The 21,087-nt window shown below is 42.9% G+C and overlaps 1 protein-coding gene and 1 long non-coding RNA gene across 3 annotated transcripts in view; one reads left to right on the forward strand and one right to left on the reverse strand.

Moving 5' to 3' along the window:
• LOC142072170 (uncharacterized) overlaps positions 1-21,087 on the forward strand; it is a 65,535-nt gene that overhangs the window by 23,486 nt on the left and 20,962 nt on the right. The window contains exons 2-3 of one of the 2 annotated variants that reach the window (XR_012668540.1): positions 16,987-17,300; positions 18,074-18,217. This is a non-coding gene — a long non-coding RNA (uncharacterized LOC142072170). Of the gene's footprint in view, positions 1-16,986; positions 17,301-18,073; positions 18,369-21,087 lie in introns of those variants that run through there. The other variant, XR_012668539.1, reaches the window with a different exon arrangement.
• LOC125637396 (kelch domain-containing protein 3-like) overlaps positions 3,004-21,087 on the reverse strand; it is a 92,587-nt gene continuing 74,503 nt past the window's right edge. Inside the window, exons 17-19 of the mRNA XM_075128636.1 lie at positions 16,057-16,141; positions 6,972-7,076; positions 3,004-4,888 (exon numbers count right to left, since the gene is read on the reverse strand). Of these exons, the coding sequence (XP_074984737.1) occupies positions 4,784-4,888; positions 6,972-7,076; positions 16,057-16,141 (295 nt within the window). The 3' untranslated portion in view covers positions 3,004-4,783. The remainder of the gene's footprint in view (positions 4,889-6,971; positions 7,077-16,056; positions 16,142-21,087) is intronic.

Below are 21,087 nucleotides of genomic sequence, written 5' to 3' on the forward strand. Positions count from 1 at the left end.
GAGAGTGTGCAGCACATGATATGAATATGGCATATTTGTTCCGTTCTAAAAGCTTCTGCATTCCTTGATAATGCCCTGGCATGTTGGCAGCGTTGTCGTGAGATTGACTTCTGCACTTTGAGAAATCTATTTTGCAAACTTGGCACAGATAATGTAGTACTTGAGTTGCCATTTCTTCACCAGTGTGGCTTTTCAAATTGAGGAATGTTATAAATTGTTCAACTGGTTTTCCATCTGTAGGAGACACATATCTTAGTACAATACTCAATTGATCAATATGTGAAAGATCAGGTGTAGAGTTGACAGATAAACTGAAGTACCCAGCAGTATTATTTCATCCACAATAGCTGAATAAACTTTGTCACTCATTAGATCAATGAGTTCATCACATATTGTCTTGGATAAGTATGATGGGTTACCTCTGTGTCAATCCAAAGCCCTGTCTTTGATTTAAATATGTCAACATTGAATCTCTGTGAGTAGTGCTATTTTCATGTTGTTCAATTAAAACAGTATTCCGCCAGTCACTAAATCCATCTGCAGCAAACCGGAATGTTGAAGGTTTATATGCAAAAAGTTTGAAAACAAAACAGTACACAGACCCTGTTGATGGTGAATACAGTAGCCATTCTCAAGTGTATTTCTCACCATTCGCTTTCATGCTGAAAAATATTTTTTGATCTACAACCTATCCTGAAGGACGACCCATCACTCTCACAGATCTTGGGAGACAGGTCAGTCCTTGCTTACAGACAGCCCCCCAACCTGAAGCAAATACTCACCAGCAACCACACACCACACAACAGAACCACTAACCCAGGAACCTATCCTTGTAACAAAGCCCGTTGCCAACTGTGTCCACATATCTATTCAGGGGACACCATCATAGGGCCTAATCACATCAGCCACACTATCAGAGGCTCGTTCACCTGCACATCTACCAATGTGATATATGCCATCATGTGCCAGCAATGCCCCTCTGCCATTTACATTGGTCAAACTGGACAGTCTCTGCGTAAAAGAATAAATGGACACAAATCAGACGTCAAGAATTATAACATTCAAAAACCAGTCAGAGAACTCTTCGATCTCTTTGGTCACTTGATTACAGACCTAAAAGTTGCAATTCTTCAACAAAAAAACTTCAAAACCAGACTCCAACGAGAGACTGCTGAATTGGAATTAATTTTCAAACTGGATACAATTAACTTAGGCTTGAATAAAGACTGGGAGTGGATGGGTCATTAAACAAAGTAAACTATTTCCCCATGTTTATTCCCCCCCCCCCCCCACTGTTCCTCAGACATTCTTGTCAACTGCTGGAAATGGCCCACCTTGATTATCACTACAAAAGGTTTCCCCCCCAATGCCCTCCCCTGCTCTCCTGCTGGTAATAGCTCACCTTAAGTGATCACTCTCCTTACAGTGTGTATGGTAACACCCATTGTTTCATGTTCTCTATGTATATAAATCTCCCCACTGTATTTTCCACTGAATGCATCAGATGAATTGAGCTGTAGCTCACGAAAGCTTATGCTCAAATAAATTTGTTAGTCTCTAAGGTGCCACAAGTACTCCTTTTCTTTTTGCGAATACAGACTAACACGGCTGCTACTCTGAAAAATGTCTTGTTTGTTTGCCTTTGGTAAAAGTCAGATGTGATTTCTCAAATGGCCGAGTGTGGTGTTGACAGTCATTTGGTCCACGATCTATCCAGTAAGCTACATCATCGGTACTGAAAAGAACCCAAATACCAGGATCTTTTCTACTATTATTTACAGCATGAGCAGGTTCCATCTCTAACACATCCACACCTTCTAGAACAATGTCTGTTTTACCACCAGGAGTAGGATGATCAGGTACAGTCTCTGACACGTCCACATGTTCTAGAATGGTGTTTGTTTCACCAATAGAAGAAGGGTCAGTCTCTGAAACACCTACACGTTTTGGAATAATCTCTGTGCTACTGAGAGAAGATGTTGCTTCTGATGGATTCGCTTTGAAAAATGATGTCAGCTTTGGAAGATTTTGGAAAATTTCACTAGTTTTTTGTTTCTTTTCTTCCACCAGTTTACGTTTCTGTGCTCCACTCAGTTGGTTATGTTTCATCCTGCCCCTTATCTCAGTTATCTGAACTTAAAAAAAAACCAAAAAACAAATTACACAAAGTACTGTGACAAAGTTCCTCCTCTGCCTTGGTGGGTCCTGCGCTTATTGGCGGATTTGCTTGCCTCAGAGATTCACGGCAGCCCTCAGTTTGGCCACTTTTGCTAGTGGCTCAAACCTGCCATTCACTCAGCTAACCTCATCACTGGCAGGCCTGGGAAAAAGGAAGGAGAACAATCCCTGCAGTCTCTGCTGATCCACCATGTGCGTCAGGGAACAGCCCAGAGACCTTCCCCTCTGGTGGAACCCACAGCCTAGGTCAACTCCTCCTGTGTCTGATCAGGAGTTCGGAGGTTTGGGGGGAACTCGGGCCCGCCCTCTACTCTGGGTTCCAGCCCAGGGCCCTGTGGAACGCAGCTGTCTAGAGTGCCTCCTGGAACAGCGCGTGACCCCTACAACTCCCTGGGCTACTTCACCATGGCCTCCTTCCAACGCCTTCTTTATCCTCAGCACAGGATCGTCCTCCTGGTGTCTGATAATGCTTGTACTCCTCAGTCCTCCAGCAGTACATCTTCTCACTCTCAGCTCCTAGTGCCTCTTGCTCCCAGCTCCTTGCATGCATGCCACAAACTGAAGATTCTAGCAGCTCCTTCATTGGCTCCAGGTGTCCTAATTAGCTTGCCTGCCTGAATTTGTTCCAGAAAGTTCCTTCTTGTTCTGGAACTGCCCATGTTACCTTACCCAGGGAAAATGGACCTTCTTAATCTGGGACTAATATATCTGCCTTCTAACACTCTCCTGTAGCCATCTGGCCTGACCCTCTCACAGTACACTATTTTTATGTATATATAGAAAGAAAAAAAAACGAATCAAGTACGTATAACTCAGAAGAATATATCAATAATAAAATATAAATTTATTGCAATACATTACAGGATCTGATTTCTTCGCATTATTTCGATCTAGTTAGTAGGACGCCCCCCTGGTTTAGGTGGGGATAAAAAATAAAAAGAGGACAGAAAAATGGGGGAAAAGCATGTAGTAGAGTGTAAGGAAGTCTAACAAAGTTCTGATTTTTCCCATGATGACTACTTGGATGCTTTTTTTGAAATATCAAATTTAAAAAAAAAACAAAACCTTTTTTTTTTTGGTGCCCACATGCTGGTGCCCTAAGCATGTGCTTAGTGTGCCTATTGGGTAATCCAGCCCTGCTTCAAACAAGGGGGCATGGCATCACCCCCAGCACCTCTAGTTCCAGTACCTATGCTCAAGAGGCAATAGCTTGCTCGACTGAAGAATTCTTCTGTTGATCTAGTGCTGGCTACACAAAGACATACGTTGGCTTAACAATGCCACTCAAAGGTGTGGACTTTTCATACCCCTGACTGATGTAGTTAAACTGACCTAATTTTCTAGTGTAGACCAGGCCTGAGTTGATACCCTCATGCCAAGGGGACCATACAGAAGTGTACCAAGAAAACCAACTAACAGGAGGACATAAGAATGCGTAAGTTCAAGTAGGACTTCTCCCCTACTTTTACACACATTTCCTTTCTTCACAGTGTGTAAATTGTACCATCTTAGAGTCACTTACACTTTGGGCATGAATGTACTACAGCATGAGTGTAAGGAGGTTAACTTCTACATCCCCTCTGAAATTGGGTGTGAATGTTACTAATATGGTGTAATATTTCCAACTTTTCCTGCTACAAACACTGACAATTTGTCTGTTGAAAAAATGATTTTTAAGATGTGGGGTAATATAGTGCCAGAGATTTTTCAGCAGAAGTGCCCACTGATTTCAAACACCAGTGAGTTCTGCCTGAAATTGATGGTATAAAGCAGCCCATTGAAATTTAAAAAGGAGAAACAGTTTAATACAGAGAAGCAGATGACTGAAATAACTTTTCTTTTCATGAATCAAGTTGAAAACAAAATGCCTAAAACCTTTGACAATTCCTACACACACAACAAACATGATTTTTTGCCTTATTACTGTAAGCTGTTTAAACATGGTCCATATTTGGTCCCTCCAATGCAAAGCTCAGTTTCAAAATTCTGTTCTTAGTTTCCCCCTGTATGAATTCAATGTAACTCCATTTCAGTCAATGGACTTGTTCTTCGGTTACACCAGTTTAATTATAAGCAGAATCTGGCCATAAAATATAACCATATTATCCTAGTTGTGGTTTCTGTCTTCTTTCCCACTGTTACAAAATATTTAACTTTTTTTTTTAAAAAACAAGAATGCCCTACTTGACAACCGCGCTCTTCTTTTTCCTGGTATATGAATGACATCCTAATCTTAACCGCATGACCCTGAAATAAAACTCTGCAGGTCCAGCTTTCATAGGGGCAGCCATAGTGTTCTGCCTTTTCTTCTTTTTTAAGCTCAGACAAGGCAAGGAGATAATTTTTTAAAAATCTGAAAGAACATTGAATCAAAATGGAAAATGCAGGAAAGGTAGAGGGTGGAAATTTAATTGAGATATCATTCCAGTGCTCATGAGAAACCTAGGGAGATTAAACTCTTTTTCACACTAACTGAATATGGTCCTTCAACATGCACAGTAACTGGATCTTTTTTATATTAGTATATAAGAGCTCAGTTGTTCAAGTAAGGTTGTATGTTGCTATGATCCTGATCATATGATTCAGGTTTTATTCAGCAGACTGGTCACATTCCTTTGAACTGCTGAATAATAGAAAGCAGTTGCTGATTGCGCTGTTGAATATTTTGCTGTTCTTCTTTTAGCCTCTCCTGATCATGAAGAATCTCTTCCTGCAAAAAGCAGGAGACCAAGCTTTAGATGAAACATCCAGTCCTGGCAACTAATATGAAAAATGAATTAAAATGTAACACCTCCTCCCCACCCACCTCTCTCCAATCCAAAAAAACCCATAAGTGCTAGAGATCCACAGCTATGACAAGACTCTCTTTCAGTAAAGTAAAATTCAAGAACCAAAGCAAACAAAATCCAACTAGCTCACTGCCAAGTGGAAAAAATAATTTAGGGTCAGATCAAACTGAAAATTCAAGGGCTTGCCATATAGGTTGCAGGAATTTGTCCCTTCTCGTGGCAGGGCTTTGGGGCTTGGAGTGGGCAGGGAGTGAAACCTCTCTACTTAATAAATCCAATGGATCCACAGGAAAAAATACTTCCAGATCCCCAGTGGCAAAAAAAGCCCAGATGGAGGGCTGCTTCCTGTGTTTCTCTATTATCCCTTCCCCTCAGTAACACAGTTCTAGCAGGCTAAGTTCCCCTGAGGCTACTTAGTAGAAACCTCAGAGGGGACTCAGCAAGAATTATTACGTTTCTAACAGCATTACCTCCAACTCTAGTTTCTGTGTGGAAATCTATGGGCTGAGCAGAGGATGATTCCAATTTTCCACAGAGAATCTAGTTCTCATGAAAGCTATTGAATAGCTTCTCTTTACCTACCAACTAACTCCCTCTCATGCCTTATCAGCAGGGCCAAAAAAATCCCTTCAGAAACTTTCAGCCAAATGGGTGACATTTGCTCCACGCTTTCTGAGCATGAGTGGGCCTTGTGCAGGATGTTGTACAGCAGAATTTATAACTATCATCTATTATTCCTTAGTCAAACTCCAACTCCAGTGGGAGTTCTGTCTGAGTAAGGGCTCAGAACCATGTTCTTCCCAAACTGTTTTTTTATCTCAGTAGCAGGAGGAATCTCCAAGTTTCAGCTGTGGAGTTTCCTCCTCACTATAACTTCAGAAGCCTAGGCTTGCTCTCTCCTTATGTAATGTTTGGAGTGAGGGTTTGGTCTCCTGACTTCCTGAGATTTCCAGAAGCCCAAGGTCCCATGCAGCCAATGCACAGGGCTCCCCTCTCTCTGCTAGTTTCTTATTCAGGAGCCATTCTACCACTTCTGACAGCCCCTGCAGCTTCACAGTAGTAGCCATGAAGGAGAGTCCCTAGTTATTAATGTTAACACCTGATTGGATAATCCATAGATTCAGCATGGCAGCACACTCCAGACTGCACCTGCTCCCTAGTTCTATCCCTGGCCCTACCTCCAAATACTTCAGAGGCCTGACCTGGCACAGACTAGGAAAAAGGCTTCTGCAGTTTTCCTAGTGGGGGGAGGAGAGGAGAACATACTGCAGAGCTGGTGCTGTTGTGTTCTGTGGGACTGGCCCAGTTATAATCTGCTTGCACTCCTCTCTACTCAAAGCACAGGGGAGAATCTGGCTCTGAGTGAGGACGGCAGGACTGGGCCACTGAGGAGGAGGATTAAAAGAATGCATACATTAAAAAACAAAACAAAAACAAAGCTACATTAATAAGGAAAATCATTGTGATAATAATTGTTAAACCAGGTTCTAGATGGACAAAATAATGTATTTTAAGTTTTAAAAACAAACAAATATAGGACAGGGGGGGTTGTTAACTTTTTTAAAAGTAGATTTTTTTGATTCAGTTCTTACCACAGGAATTCTTAAAGGTAAATCAGAGCTAAAACAGAGAAATAGTGAAACAAAACATGTTTATCATTCATGCAAAAATGTATTGTTTGTTGCTGGAAACATGTCTATGTATTTTAACTGCCATAACTAAAAAGCTGAAGGAGAAAACAATTAACATCTTTGAAAGCAATTTAAAAATGTGATCCAGAACTAGCAGTCGGTGATTCATTTAACATTTCCTTCTAGAATACTTTGATAACAGTGGTTTTGTTGTTGTTGTTGTGTCATCTTTATATGCGGTGTTCAAGAAAAAAAGAAACATTTTGCTTATTTCACTATTGCTACAAGAATTGTGCCCACAGGACATATAGAAAGAATCCAAATGGACTCTCCAGTTATGTATACAGTTGTACGTTACTTTGAAAAAGTTTACCTTCAGTTTACATATTTCTTTTCTTTCCTTGTCATTTTCCTCTGCTCTGGCTTTGAGCCAGGCTTCATTTTGGGCCTTGTGCTTATCTAGCATCTCTTGCAGCTCCTGGTTTAAAAACAAACAAAAATTAAAAGATATGCTAAGTGGTACTGGCTTTAAAGTTGTCCATGTTCAATTACATACATTAAAAAACAACCCAGTATCTAGTCCAGTGCATCTTTCAGGAAACAGCTGTCAAAGACATACTCACATCCTAGGACTCTTACAAATTTCAGAACGTTTAAATTTCTTCAGTCTCCCTAAGCTGTATTTTGTTCAGTTTTCTGTTTAACCAGTGATAATAAAGAAAATTGTTGACTTTGACAAATGCAGTAATTTATTATTTCTGCAAATGTTTACTCATTTAAGTAAGTCTTGGTCATGTAAATAATAATACTTAGCAGGCCTATGCTTGCACCTGAATGGTGCTACTTGTGAGTGAAATGCAATACCCCTTTTGGGGACTTCTGTCCCACATTTTGTAGGGCTAGCCTGGAGACCCCTTCTGCATCACAGAGGGGAAGGACAGGCTGGCCTTTCACGTCACTGACAGGAGACATCCTTACAGACACTGTTCAACATTGAGATGGTCCAAGTAAGGACTACTTGTGTGAACTGGGTTCTGCAGTACAAGGCCTGTAAATTGCACTCCAGCTCTGAAAAGTGGCTATACAAAATGGCACCTTCTTACTTAATGGACCTGATCCAGTGGATATTTAGTATCACATCAACTGAATTTACTGATAAATCTGTACAACTTCTTACTCTTCTTCGCCCTGCAGAGCTAACAAAACTAAGAGAGAATGAGCTGAGTTTATTCTGGCTCATGCATCAACAGAGTTGTTAAATAAGTTCCAATTATAGGATCTCTGTGGCTTAGCCAGTATGAGCTCAATTTGATTTTCAGGTTAAAGGCTGAGTTTGCAGACTTGGCAATTAGAACATATTTTTCTATTTGTAAATTGAACAGATTTGTTATGGAACAACTGAAATGCAATAAATATGAAGGCTCATGATCAAACACAAAGTCAACTTCCAGTGTAGCACAACAATTTAAAGACAGAGCTGAATTTGGTTTCCTCTGAAATCAATAGAGTTGGGCCAGCTTATGCCAATGGAGATGCCAAAAGTGAGGGCTGAAAGCTCTGAAAAAGAAAATAAATGGGGCTGGGAGATCTGATGTCTGCTGCCCCTGCTCCAGGAAAGTTGGGACTTTTGTTACAGCCTGGGAATTGCGGTTTGTCTAGGGGAAAGAAGAGTGGAAGAGAACTCAGAAAAAAATATTGGAGAAGCCAGATAGTTGGCTGAGCACAGGACTGTCTGAATGAGGAGCAGGAGGTCAGAAGGAAGGAAGGAAAATTGCTTTTCAGTTTTTCACAAATATTAGTTAAAAATACGGTGTACAACACATCTGGATTTGATCCTGATTCAGGGTTTTACTCCTGCACTTTAAACTTTCACATTAAGAAAATCTACATTTCCTGGGATGATTTGCTCTTCAATAGTTGGTCCTACCTGTTACCTAAAACACTGTGTGATTTAGAAACAAAGCGGCTACTGGGAGTACTTGTGGCACCTTAGAGACTAACACATTTATTTGGGCATAAGCTTTCGTGGGCTAAAACCCACTTCATCGGATGCATACAGTGGAAAATACAGTAGGAAGATAGATATATACAGAGAACATGAAAAAATGGGTGTTGCCATACCCTAGAGTTGGAATGGCAACACCCATTTTTTCACGTTCTCTGTGTGTATATATATATATATATATATATATATCTTCCTACTGTATTTTCCACTGCATGCATCTGATGAAGTGGGTATTAGCCCACGAAAGCGTATGCCCAAATAAATTTGTTAGTCTCTAAGGTGCCACAAGTCCTCCTTTTTTTTTGCTGATACAGACTAACACAGCTACCACTTTGAAAAGAGACTACTGTGCTACTTGCTAATTAGTTAATCTTGTAAAAGGTTAAAAGGTGGATATTTTGTCTTTGTGTTCAAATAGACTCAAGTAATAGTTGTCTGAGATCTAAAATATCTATCAAGTATCCAAGTATAACACCATCCTCTGCTTGGGAGACAGGAATTTCTATATCAGACGGGTTTCAGAGTAGCAGCCGTGTTAGTCTGTATTCGCAAAAAGAAAAGGAGTACTTGTGGCACCTTAGAGACTAACAAATTTATTTGAGCATAAGCATCCGATGAAGTGAGCTGTAGCTCACAAAAGCTTATGCTCAAATAAATTTGTTAGTCTCTAAGGTGTCACAAGTACTCCTTTTCTTTTTATACCAGACGACGCTTTGTCCAGTTTCTTCCATATCTTTCCTGCTACCTCTTCTCTTTTCTCTTTCTTCCTTTTGCCTCTTTTTTCCTCCTCTCCCACCTCTATTTTTCTTTGCTTTGTATAGTTGCTGCAGGATAGCACAGTCTAATAAGTGAGCACTGCACTTTATCACGATGGCGATGAGATTTGAGCTCATTCTTAGCTCCTCCATTAATGAGTTCCAAAGCTTTGGGCCTGTTGCTAAGAAATCCCTCACTCTCACAAGCTTCACAGAGGGTGGCAGAGGAATGTAGTAATTGAGGGAGGTTGTGAAGAGAAAGGTGTTCTGTGAGGTACAATATCTTATACTGTTTCACTGGAGAGTTGCGATGGACTGAACATGTCAATAAAGTAATATTTATAATCTGTGGAGGGGGGGAGTTTCAGTTTTAGAAAGACTCTTCCTCAGCCAGACCTTATTCAGTGAACAATTTGTATTACCCATCAGAAGCCACTTTACCCGATGAAGTGAGCTGTAGCTCACGAAAGCTTATGCTCAAATAAATTGGTGTATGCATCCGATGAAGTGAGCTGTAGCTCACGAAAGCTTATGCTCAAATAAATTGGTTAGTCTCTAAGGTGCCACAAGTACTCCTTTTCTTTTTGCGAATACAGACTAACACGGCTGTTACTCTGAAACCTGTGAAATACAGTCTTTCATCTTAATTAATTAGCCTCTTACTCCACTTTTCATGTTCTCTGTATGTATACATATATATATCTTCTTACTATATGTTCCATTTTATGCATCCAATGAAGTGAGCTTTAGCCCACGAAAGCTTATGCTCAAATAATTTTGTTAGGCTCTAAGGTGCCACAAGTACTCCTGTTCTTTTTGTGGATACAGACTAACATGGCTGCTACTCTGAAACCTTTCAAATGGGTAGTTAAACTTTTGAAAGGCAATGATTAAAGGCCATTGGATTCTCAATAGGACATCTCTCAGGCATTAGCTCAACAAAACCTTAGAGAAAACAGCAAGTCCAAAACCTATTGGGTAAAAAACTAAATAAATACCTAAAAAGTTCTTAGGGGAAGACCTGAAGAAGAGCTCTGTGTAGCTCGAAAGCTTTGTCTCTCTCTCCCAAGAGAAGTTGGTCCTATAAAAGATATTACCTCACCTATCATGTCTTGCCCATTATCTAGGGCGGCTACCCCCATTCTCCAAACAAGTCGTCCCTCCCCCCCCCTCCCCCCCCCCCCCCCGAGATAACTTTTTAGGTATTTAGTTTTTTTACACAATAGGTTTTGGACTTGCTGTTGTCTCTAAGGTTTTGTTGAGCTGACGTCTGAGAGATGTCCTATTGAGATTCCAACAGCCTTTAATGATCACCTTTCAAAAGTTTAACTATCCATTTGAAAGACTGTATTTCAGAGAGCAGTCTACCCATCAAGTAAAGTGGTTTCTGATGGGCAATACAAATTGGAAGTATGAAGCTGCCACTCTCTAGAGTGAAGTCTTCTTTCAGGTATTGAAGAAGAGCTCTGTGTTGCAGCTCCGAAGCTTGTCTCTCTCATCAACAGAAGCTGATTCAATTACCTCACCCACCGTGTTTCAGGGACTGACATGGCTACAGCAACACTATTTGATGGAAGAAATCTCTAGACAGGCAAGCTGTAGGGCAGGGAAAAGAGACGTCTCTGGACACAGGGAAGGGAGACTCTCTCTTTCACCTTAGAACTGGGTGCGGGGTGGAACTCTGACTCTGGGCTCCGAGCCACATAGTGCTTTTTGGAACATGATGCAGAGAGCATCTTATTTGGTTTATCTTGTGCAAAGCGTATGTCTAGGTATGTAACCCAAACAATTTCTTTTTTGTTCTTACTCCACTTTGCTCTTACTCTCTGTTTTTAATCAATCTTGTCCTCATTAAGAAATCTGCTGCTGTGTGTGGGGAAGGTTCACCCAGTCCATCCTGGTCCTGGACATGAAAAAGCATGCTGCAAACTCCAGCAAGGGATATGGATGGAAAAAAGGGTTCTGGAACCTAACCTCCCCACTCTCACCTCAGACAACAAGGCACGGGTAAGGGTTTCCACTCCTGTGTTGTGTTGCAAAAGGCAGTGGCAGGCAAATACTTGGGGATTAGCTAACATAACCAAGGAAGAGAAAAGTGGTAGCACTGGTGTAAGGTAACAAAGGTCTTAAAGGTTTCCACATTCTCTGTGAGACAATATAGTGAGCCGAGCACTGCTCTCAGTTGCCAGTCACGCTGAAGAAGAGGGCTACTGCATTCTGGACTAACTGAAGCTGTTTTAATATTGGAGTAGTGAGTTGGAATACTCCATTGTGGGGTGACAAAGTCATGGATTCTTATGGCCTGGGCTATATTAGGTAAAATGGGATGCAGTCTTATTGCTAGTTTTAGATGGATAAAAACATTTTTGTGGCTATCACTATCTCCGTGTCCAGCACTAGTGAGGAGGCCAGGAGGAGCGCCTGAGACTGCAGACCAATTTAACAATCTGGGGTCAGGCGATAGGATTTCTTTCTAGGTCTTCAAAGTTTCTCCTTTTCCGATCAGCATTCCCTTATCTTGCCCCAGTTCAGCTTCACCCAGCTGCCTTTCAGTCGTCTCAGCCAGACAGGATATTTGGGAGATGGTGCTATTTGCATTTAAATAAAGACAACATAGAGCTGAGTACCATGTACATTTTGCTGGCATTTCAGGCTCTGACTATCTTTGGGCTCTATGGCAACAGAGAGACCAGGTGTTGCTTAGGGCTGGTCTACACTGAAAATTTACATTGGAATAGCTCCGCCTTTCCACTTCCCTGAGAGACATAGCTCTGCCAGTCTAATCCCTGGTGTAGACAGTGCTAGGTCAATGGGAGAATTCTTCCATTAACCTAGCTACTGCCTCTTGGGGACGTGGATTAGCTACAGCGAAGCAGATCCTCTCCCATCGTTGCAGTGAGTGTCTACACTGAAGTGCTACAGCTGCAGCTCTGCTGCATTCATGCCGCTGTAATGTTTTCACTGTAGACACACCCTTTGATTGTGAGCTCTTTGGAGCAAGAGCTGTCCTTTCTGAATGTTTGGAAAATGACCAGTATATAGTAGGCACTAATCTATCACAAATAAAGAATAAGACATGCACAGGCACTGACTTCTGCTCGTGCCGGTGGGTGCTCGACCCTGCTCTGCCCCGGCCCCGCCCTAACTCCACCTCTGCCCCACCTCCTCCCGCCCCTGCCTTACCCCCATTCCAACCCCTTTCCCAAAGTCCCCGCCCCAGCCTGCCTCCTCCTCTGAGTGTGCCACTTCCTGCTCCTCCCCCTCCCTTCTGGAGCTTGCTACGCTGCCAAACAGCTGTTTGTCAGTGGCAAGCACTGGGAGGTAGGCGGAGGAGTGGGGACGTGGCGTGCCCAGGGAGGAGGCAGAGGCAGAGCGGAGGTGAGTTGGGGTGGGGGGGAGGGGAGCTTGGCTGCCAGTGGGTGCAGAGCACCCACTCGTTTTTCCCTGTGGGTGTTCCAGCCCCAGAGCACCCACAGAGTCAGTGCCTATGAAGACATGAAAGGAGCAAAAATTGGAAGGAGGGACTTACAGATCCAGTGTGGTGTGGGTAGGGGTACGATGGAGACTGGGTGCTGGGGACCAGTTGTTGGAGACACTGGGCACTACTCTAGGTAACTCGGGAGGGTGGAAGACCACGAGTGTCGATGAAGGCCTCCTGCTCTAGGCCCAGGCAAACCTCAGCTCCTCCATTCCTTGAACTTTCTGTAACCCTGCAAAACTATGCATCAGCTAGCACACAAACAGACCTGTTTGCACTTAGCTCGCTAGCCAGAACCAGCTTCGGCCAGGTAAACTTATAGATAAGGAAGGGATGTTTAGCTCAAACTAGTGGCAAGTATAACCATATAAGGCACGGCGTGAATAATGCTAATGAGGAAAGATAACTGGCTGCTTTAGATGATTGGCTGTGCTATTGTACGGGGCAACAAGTAATTGGTTGTATATGCTTGCATAGTTAAGTAGGGAAAAAGGCATAAATTGTACGGTGTAACCTGTCTCTGGTGCGCAGGATTTGAGACAGCTCAGTCTCCCTGTGTCCCTATTTGAAGCTTCAAATAAAACTCTCTGCTTCTCCACCCCGTTGTGGTCATTGGCGTGATGTACACCAGGCAACGAACCCAGCTGTTGCTTGCCTCGGGCACTCTGTGCCGGCAACACAATGATATGAGTCTCCTTCAATTCCAGTCATCGAGGAATGGGCATTGGGCAGAGGAAAGACACAGATCAGTTTTAATGGCTTGCAAGACTTGTGGAGAAGGCAAATATTATATATCAGGAGATCAGTTCAGGCTTCCCACTAGCAGGCAACAGCTCAGATCTCCTCCCTTCAAGTAAAGCCATTGCCTTGAAAGGCCTTACAGGACTGGAGTGAGGAAGTAGTTGAATACACAGTAAATAACTTGCTTTTCAAGCCAACTGTGTTTGTCAAGTTTCTCCTAAAATTTTAAGTCATCTCCATGCTGGATAAAACTGGGTGAAATAATCTGTTGCAACCAGGCTGGAGGCAAGAGATTCTGAGCACGACTTCATCATAGATATGGGAGAGATTCTTGGATAGATCTGTGCCTGGATTGCCATAAAGCACATGAATTTGTTGCTGCCTGCAGTACTTTTCTGGAAAGGATTGGATGTGGAGAGCCTTGATTAGCAGCTCTAGGTTAGCAGAAAGAGCAGACAAAGGAAAGAAAATGCTGTGATCCACTCATTATCAGGAATTAGGAATCAGGGAGAGAGCAGTTCTGTCAAGATCTAGAGATACCCTACACTTTAAATGTCCAAAACCAGGAACCTAAACTCTAAGTGGTAGGTGAAAGCATCCTTTATAGTAAGCTATCAAAATGAAATATTTCATCTAATAGCAAATATATGTAGATGCTGCTACATGACAGAGAGGAATCTGGATCCTACAAAAGAGGAGAAGCAGAGTAGAATGTTACAGGAAAAAAGACGATTAATCTTTCAGAAGAACAGCAGGATGTCTTGGAATTTGGTAGCCAAGGGACATAACAGCTGGCTAAGTTATGTAGAGACATATTACAATGCCTGTGTAGATCTAACACTTTCCCACAGAGTGTAATTTGATGGTTACTATGTTTTCTGTCTTACCTCTTGCACATTTACAGTAGGGACTGTGTAGCAGGGTGATTACCCGCTACTGCCCTGTGGGGCTTAAAAGCCAGCCCTGGGAGAGAGCCAGGGCTGAGGGTAAGAAAAGCTAGGCTGATTGGGGAAATGGCCGCAGCTGGGCCTGTAAAGGGGCTGCTAGACTGAAGCTTAGTCAGTCTTTCTCTGCATTCAGAGAGGGAAGGGCCTGGCTGCAGGGACCTAGGGAGTACCTAGATTGGAGCAGGGCTGAGGGGGAAAGGCCAGGGAAGCAGGGGAGCTCTAGCCTGGAAACCCCAGGCTGCAAGGCCTAGATTAGGACCTATTAGGTACTGGGGTTGCAAGGGGGCAGCCCACGGGTAGAGGGAGGCAGCAGGTCCAACCCCTTTGCTTGTGATACACTGCAGTCCACCCAGGGAGTGGGGCTAAGTGAGGACTGGAAGTAGCCAAGACTGAGGTGAAGTGGGTATAGTGAGTGGGGGGTTCCCCTGGGTGGGGAGACCCCGAGACTGAGGGGTTGCTGCTGGAGGGGCAGCACCCCAGACAAAAGGGTACTGGGTCCGGGAGGGACACAGGGGTGAGTGACAGGTGGATCACCAGAGGGAGCTCTGGAGGCTGGTGAGCTAATTCCCAAGGATGACCAGCAGGAGGTGCTGCCGGGTGAGTCCGGCTCTATTACAGACAGATTCACTCCTTTGAGGATGGGGTTGGGGTGCAAAACAGGTGCCTACATGTCATGGTGATAAAAACATATATAGGAAAGCTCATCCCTTACATCTGCACAAGCAGTAACAATGGAGGGGGGATTTGCTTTGCAAAGATAGGCAGCACTGCAACTGCTATCCTCATCAGTTCTGTTGGAGAAAAACAGCTTTAAATTACTGTTGGGGCAGTACAGGAGCTCCTCTGCAGGAAACTGCTTAGGAGAGACACTGAATCCATGCAACTCTCAATTGATCTGTCCCTGCTCTCTGCTGTAGTGGCCATTTCCAATTTCAGGGCAATGTTAGTTCCTGAGAGGTGCTGTGCCCCAGCTCCAAGTGGACGTTCTATTTTTAGGGGCCTGCAGCCTGGTGAATCTGGCCCAAGATGTTTTGTGAACTTGCCCGTTTCCGTTCTTGAAAGTAAAAGAAATGATGCAGTCTCCATTTCTGCTTTATTACCAGCTAAGATTTTTATAGCTGGGAAAATAAAGTAAGGGAGAGGGCAGCTCTTCAGGCTAATCCCCATTCCCTTTTCTATCCTGCAACTATCCATTTAAAAAAAGATGAGGTTGTTCCCCATGTAGGTACTTTCTAGACTGTAATCAAGTCACCCCTTAACCTTCTCTTTGTTAAACTAACTAGACTGAGCTCTTTGAGCCTATCATTATAAGGCATGTTTTCTAATCCTTTAATCATTCTTGGGGCTCTCCTCTGAACCCTCTCTAATTTATCAACACCGGAGTTGTGCAAATTGAGCCTAGTTAGCATCAAGAGATGTTTTAACTTTTGTGTCCCCATACTTTGCTAATATGCAATTGCTAAAGAAATAAATTCCATCTATGAACATGCAGCCACTTTTTCACCATATTTTTTATAAATACAGAAACCCACCTGCTGTTGATATCTGAACAGTTTGTTGTAAGCTTCCTTTTCATGTTGGAAAGCAATTGTGCCCTGAACTAATTCAGCTTTCTCACTGTAAAGTAAATGGGGGGGTATGTTTAGTAAAAACAAACAAGTCATGAATTACCAAATTAAAAAGGCCTGTTTTCAAAGATGTTGGTGGCTTCAGTTGTTTTTAAAACACAATATGCCATTTTAAATATATATTTCAAATGTAGATGGGATTATTTGATCTGTGCTGGAATACCAGGTATTAGAGGTCTGTTGTTTAGGAGGGCACACTTCTAGAGCAGCCTCTAAACATGCCCAGTTTCCCTCCTAACCACACAAATTTCCAAGTGGAAATCTGCCCAGGAATTAATGTTGCTCCAAACTTCCTTCCTTCACTCCTTTTATCCCCTGGGGTGGAGGTATGTGGGGAGACTGCAGACTCTGGGGAGGAGAAGCAATAGCAGAAAAACAGCTCTTAAGGAATCATACTACACAGAGCTGAGGATCCAGGATACTCCAGGGAGGGTTTATCTTTCCATGCTACAACACAGGATCCACAGGATTGCAGCCTGTTTTCTCTGAGGAACCCTAAGTGAGGCCTCAGTAGGCCTCATTCAATTGTCAGGTTAGAGGTCCATTTCCCTTGAGGCAAAAAGAGAAAGAAAATGCCTTAATGTGAACATGGTGGAGTTTCTAGCAGGATAAGTTTCAAAAATGTGAATTTAGGCATTTTCCCCAGGTCTGATGGCAATATTCTCATGCGACCTTGCTGATGTAGGCCCCAAGTCTGCATGTGCTTAACTTTACTACTTTGAATAGCCCCTTATCTTCAGTAGGGCTACTCACGGTACAATTAAATTAAGCACGTGCATAAATGTTTGCAGGATTAGAATCTAAAGCCTCAGTTTCACAATGAACTCTATGCAGGTGTGTAGCGAGGTGGTGTGGACGAGCCCCTCTGGACACCAAAGTGGGCAGAGCCAGCGCGTCCTGCAGCCACACCCCAGAGGTCAAGGCGCAGGACAGGAAGTATAAAAGCCCAACCCCAGAGCCCACTGGAGAAGCAGCCACTAGAGAGGCCAGACGCCTGCGGCCTAGCTCCCGGTTGGGAGACCCCGGCAACTGTCGTTGGACCCGAAGACTGGCCCGCCGAACTGACGCTGACCAGAGCCCGGAGGAGCTGCCAGTTACCCAGAGGAGCCCCAGGAATTGATCCCCCCAGAGACACTGTCTGGAACCAGGTATCTCTAGAGAGGGAGTTAGGAAGTGGCTTGGGGGCAGCTGACCCTAGTCTGGCTGCAGCACTGCCAGAGCCTATGTCAGTCTGTTGCGGTCAGGATCCCCACTGACTCAGCAACAGGCCTTCTGCTGCTGCTAGGGCCCCAGGCTGGGACACAGTGGAGTGGGAGGGCCTGCGTCCCCCTGCTACTGAACTTGCAGGGGGCAGTCTCCCTTTCTCCCAGGCCCCTCTGAGCTGAGAGCCTTGCCTTGTTGTTTACCTGCCTTTGCTCAGCCCCTGCCTGAGGCCCTGGGCCATTGACACTCTGCTTCCCCGCCCTGACCAAGGGCCTGGACCTGCTAATTATATAACTGTTTGCTCAGCCCCTGCTTGAAGGCCTGAGCCATTGACACTCTGCTTCCCCGCCCTGACCCAGGGCCTGGACCTGCTAATTATATAACTGTTTGCTCAGTTCCTGTCTGAGGACCTGAGCCCTTGACTCACTATTGCCGCTGACCATGGGCCGGGTGCGAATAACTGTCTGTGTTTGCCTCTACTGCTGTCGTGGCGAGAGACTCCCGCGGCCAGCCTAATTCACCGTTAACAACTGGAAGGAAGGACCGAGGCGGTGTGGACCCGTGCCACCCCGGAGAGGGACGAGCCCTGGCCAAACCCCCTCTACTTTCCACAGTATGCATCCGATGAAGTGAGCTGTAGCTCACGAAAGCTTATGCTCAAATAAATTGGTTAGTCTCTAAGGTGCCACAAGTCCTCCTTTTCTTTTTGTGAATACAGACTAACACGGCTGCTACTCTGAAACCCCTCTACAAGGTGGATCCTCATTAAAGTCAGTGAAGCTCCTCACATGGGCCAGGGTCCATCCACAAAGTCAACGGCAGGATCAAAGCTAGAGGCTTGAACTACAGCCGTCCCTTACAGGTGCTCTGACCGTTACAAATACATCTATATTGTTGATTAAAGTAGAATCTATGCTTTTATCGTTCCTTGCTTGAATTCCTTAAAAAAACAGAGCAAAATATAAAATAATAATAATATTTTTTTAACGGTCTCTTTTGTGTGCAGTAACAAAATAAGTGTAGTGGGTACACACAGCCTAGTCAAACTCTTGACATATAGTGAGAAAGGTGTAAATTTTTGCAAGAAGAGTAATCTTTATGTATTTCTAACTATCTGATGAAAGTTACTGTCATATTTCTGAGAAACTCTGCATTCCAAAGTGAAGGATCTTAACTCCAAAATGAGCAAGAAAACTCTCTCTCAGTTCCAGTGCTTTTTCTGTCCTCATTTTTATTTTTCCTAAAAAGATATTTTGAGAATATTAAAATCGCTATGAAGAGTAAACCAATTTTAATGGTACAGCATTTTTAAAAGCCGATTGTAGTTTTAAAACACATTTTTAAAGTTACTTTTAACAATATTTTTATTTCTTTCTGTGACCTCATTTAGAAAATGGGATGTTTAAGATATATTTATTGTTACATAAAAGCTATAATAATCTTGTAAGGGATATATAGAACAGATATCCCTTGAATGATCAATACTTACTGATTCCTTCTGGCCCTCAGAATTAAAAAAAAAAGCTATCCACCTCCTGTTTATTCCAAAATAGGATCCACCTAAGAAGTAAAGGCACTAAGCAAATGGTTCACATCATTTGAGACACTTTATCTAAGCACCCACAGATCAGCCTTGGACAGGAGTTCCTTTTGCCAAGAATAGAAACTAAAATGGCTAAATGAGAGTATTGTCCTGGTGATTAACAAGAATCTTTCAGACTTGGCATATAAATAAAGCCTCTTTCTCTCTCCCAACCTAGCTAAAAAGAACACTAAGGGCTTGTCTACACTGGCACTTTACAGCACTGCAACTTTCTCGCTCAGGGGTGTGAAAAAACACCTCTCTGAGCACAGCAAGTTTCAGTGCTGTAAAGTGCCTGTGTAGACAGTGCCCCAGCGCTGGGAGCTGTGCTCCCAGCACTGGTAGCTACTCCCCTAGTGGAGGTAGATTTTTTTAGAGTGCTGGGAGAGCTCTCTCCCAGCTCTCTGCTGCGACTACACATGCCACATTAAAGCGCTGCCGCAACTTTAGGTTACCAAGTTGTATGCAGTGTTGTAGCTGTGTTGATCCACACCCGAGTTTGCATAGTTAAGCCGACCTGACCTCTAGTGCAGACAGCGCTAGGTCGATGGAAGAATTTGTCTGTTGAGCTAGCTACCGTCTCTCAAGGAGGTGGATTACCTACACCAATGGGAGAACCTCTCCCGTCGATGTACGTAATGTCTACATTGAAGTGCTATAGTGGCACAGCTGTGTTGCTATAGCATTTCAAGTTACCAAGGAAGGGTGACTTCCTTCTTTCTTATGCAAAGTGACCCTCTGCCCATTTTGAGGGGACAAGGGTTGGGTGGGGAATCTGCAAGTTAAGCAAACTAGAAATGTGGCTGTAAGATTGAAGGTTGAATTGGGCAAAATGCCTGTTACCCCAAGAAATACAATTCACATGTTTTAACCCCAAATTATAAACTATATATCATTTTCCTTGTAAATCAAATTATCAGAGATCATCTGTCTTGCATCCCAACTTGGAAATTGCACAATTTCTTTGCCTTGTGAGTCAGATCTACATCCTTCTATATGTAAAAAATATCTCTTGTTCTATTGTAAGTCATAAATAATGTGAAACGCTAATGTATAATCAAAGAATGTTGGTTTTCATCATAAATAATTTTTACATTCTCAAAGTAATAGGAATTGTCTGGCACAAGGAAGAAGGAATATTAAAAGATGTAAACCAAGGTATACCTTTGAAATATAGAGAAATTCATAGGTTCTAAGGCCAAAAGGAACTAGTCTGACCTCCTGAATAGCACAGGCCACATAACTTCCCTAAAATAATTCCTGGAGCATATATTTTAGAAAGATATCCAATCTTGATTTTAAAATTGCCAGTAATGGAGACTCCATTGCAACCCTTGGTAAATTGTTTCAATGGTTAACTACTCTCTGTTAAAAATGCAGGCTTTATTTCCAGTTTGAATTTGTCTTGCTTCAACTTCCAGTCACTGGATTGTCAAACCTTTCTCTGCTACACTGAAAAGTCCATTATTAAATAGTTATTCCCCATGCAGGTACTTAAAGGCTGTAATCAAGTCACCCTTCTCTTTGTTAAGCTAAAAAAGATCAAATTCCTTTAGTCTATCACTATAAAGCATGTTTTCCACTTATTTAGTCATTCTTGTGACTCTTCTCTGAACCTTTTCTAATTTATCAACATCCTTCCTGAATTATGGGAACCATAACTGGACACTATTACATCAGCAGTCTCACAAGTGCCAAATACAATAGGAAAATAAACTCTCTATTCTCTTTACTTGAGATTCCCCTCTTTTATGTATCCCAGGATTGCATTAGCTCTTTTGGACACAGTGTTATGCTGGGAGCTCATATTCAGTTGATTATCCACCATGACCCCAAATCTTTTTCAGAGTCACTGTTTCCCAGGATAATTTCCCATATGATAAGTATGGCCAATATTCTTTGTTTCCAGCTACATTCATTTACATTTAGCTGTATTAAAACACACATTATTTGCTTGTGCCCAGTTTACCAAGTGATCTAGGTAGCTCTGTATCAGTGACCTTTCTTCTTCATTATTAACCACCTCACCAATTTTTGTGTCATCTGCAAACTTTTATATTTTCTTCCCGGTCATTTATAAAAATGTTAAATAGCATAGGGCCAAGAACTAATCCCTGCAAGACCACACTGGAAGCAGGCCAGCTCAATGA

Source organism: Caretta caretta, chromosome 5 (genome assembly GCF_965140235.1).
Source record: "Caretta caretta isolate rCarCar2 chromosome 5, rCarCar1.hap1, whole genome shotgun sequence".
In the NCBI taxonomy this organism is placed as follows: domain Eukaryota; kingdom Metazoa; phylum Chordata; order Testudines; family Cheloniidae; genus Caretta; species Caretta caretta.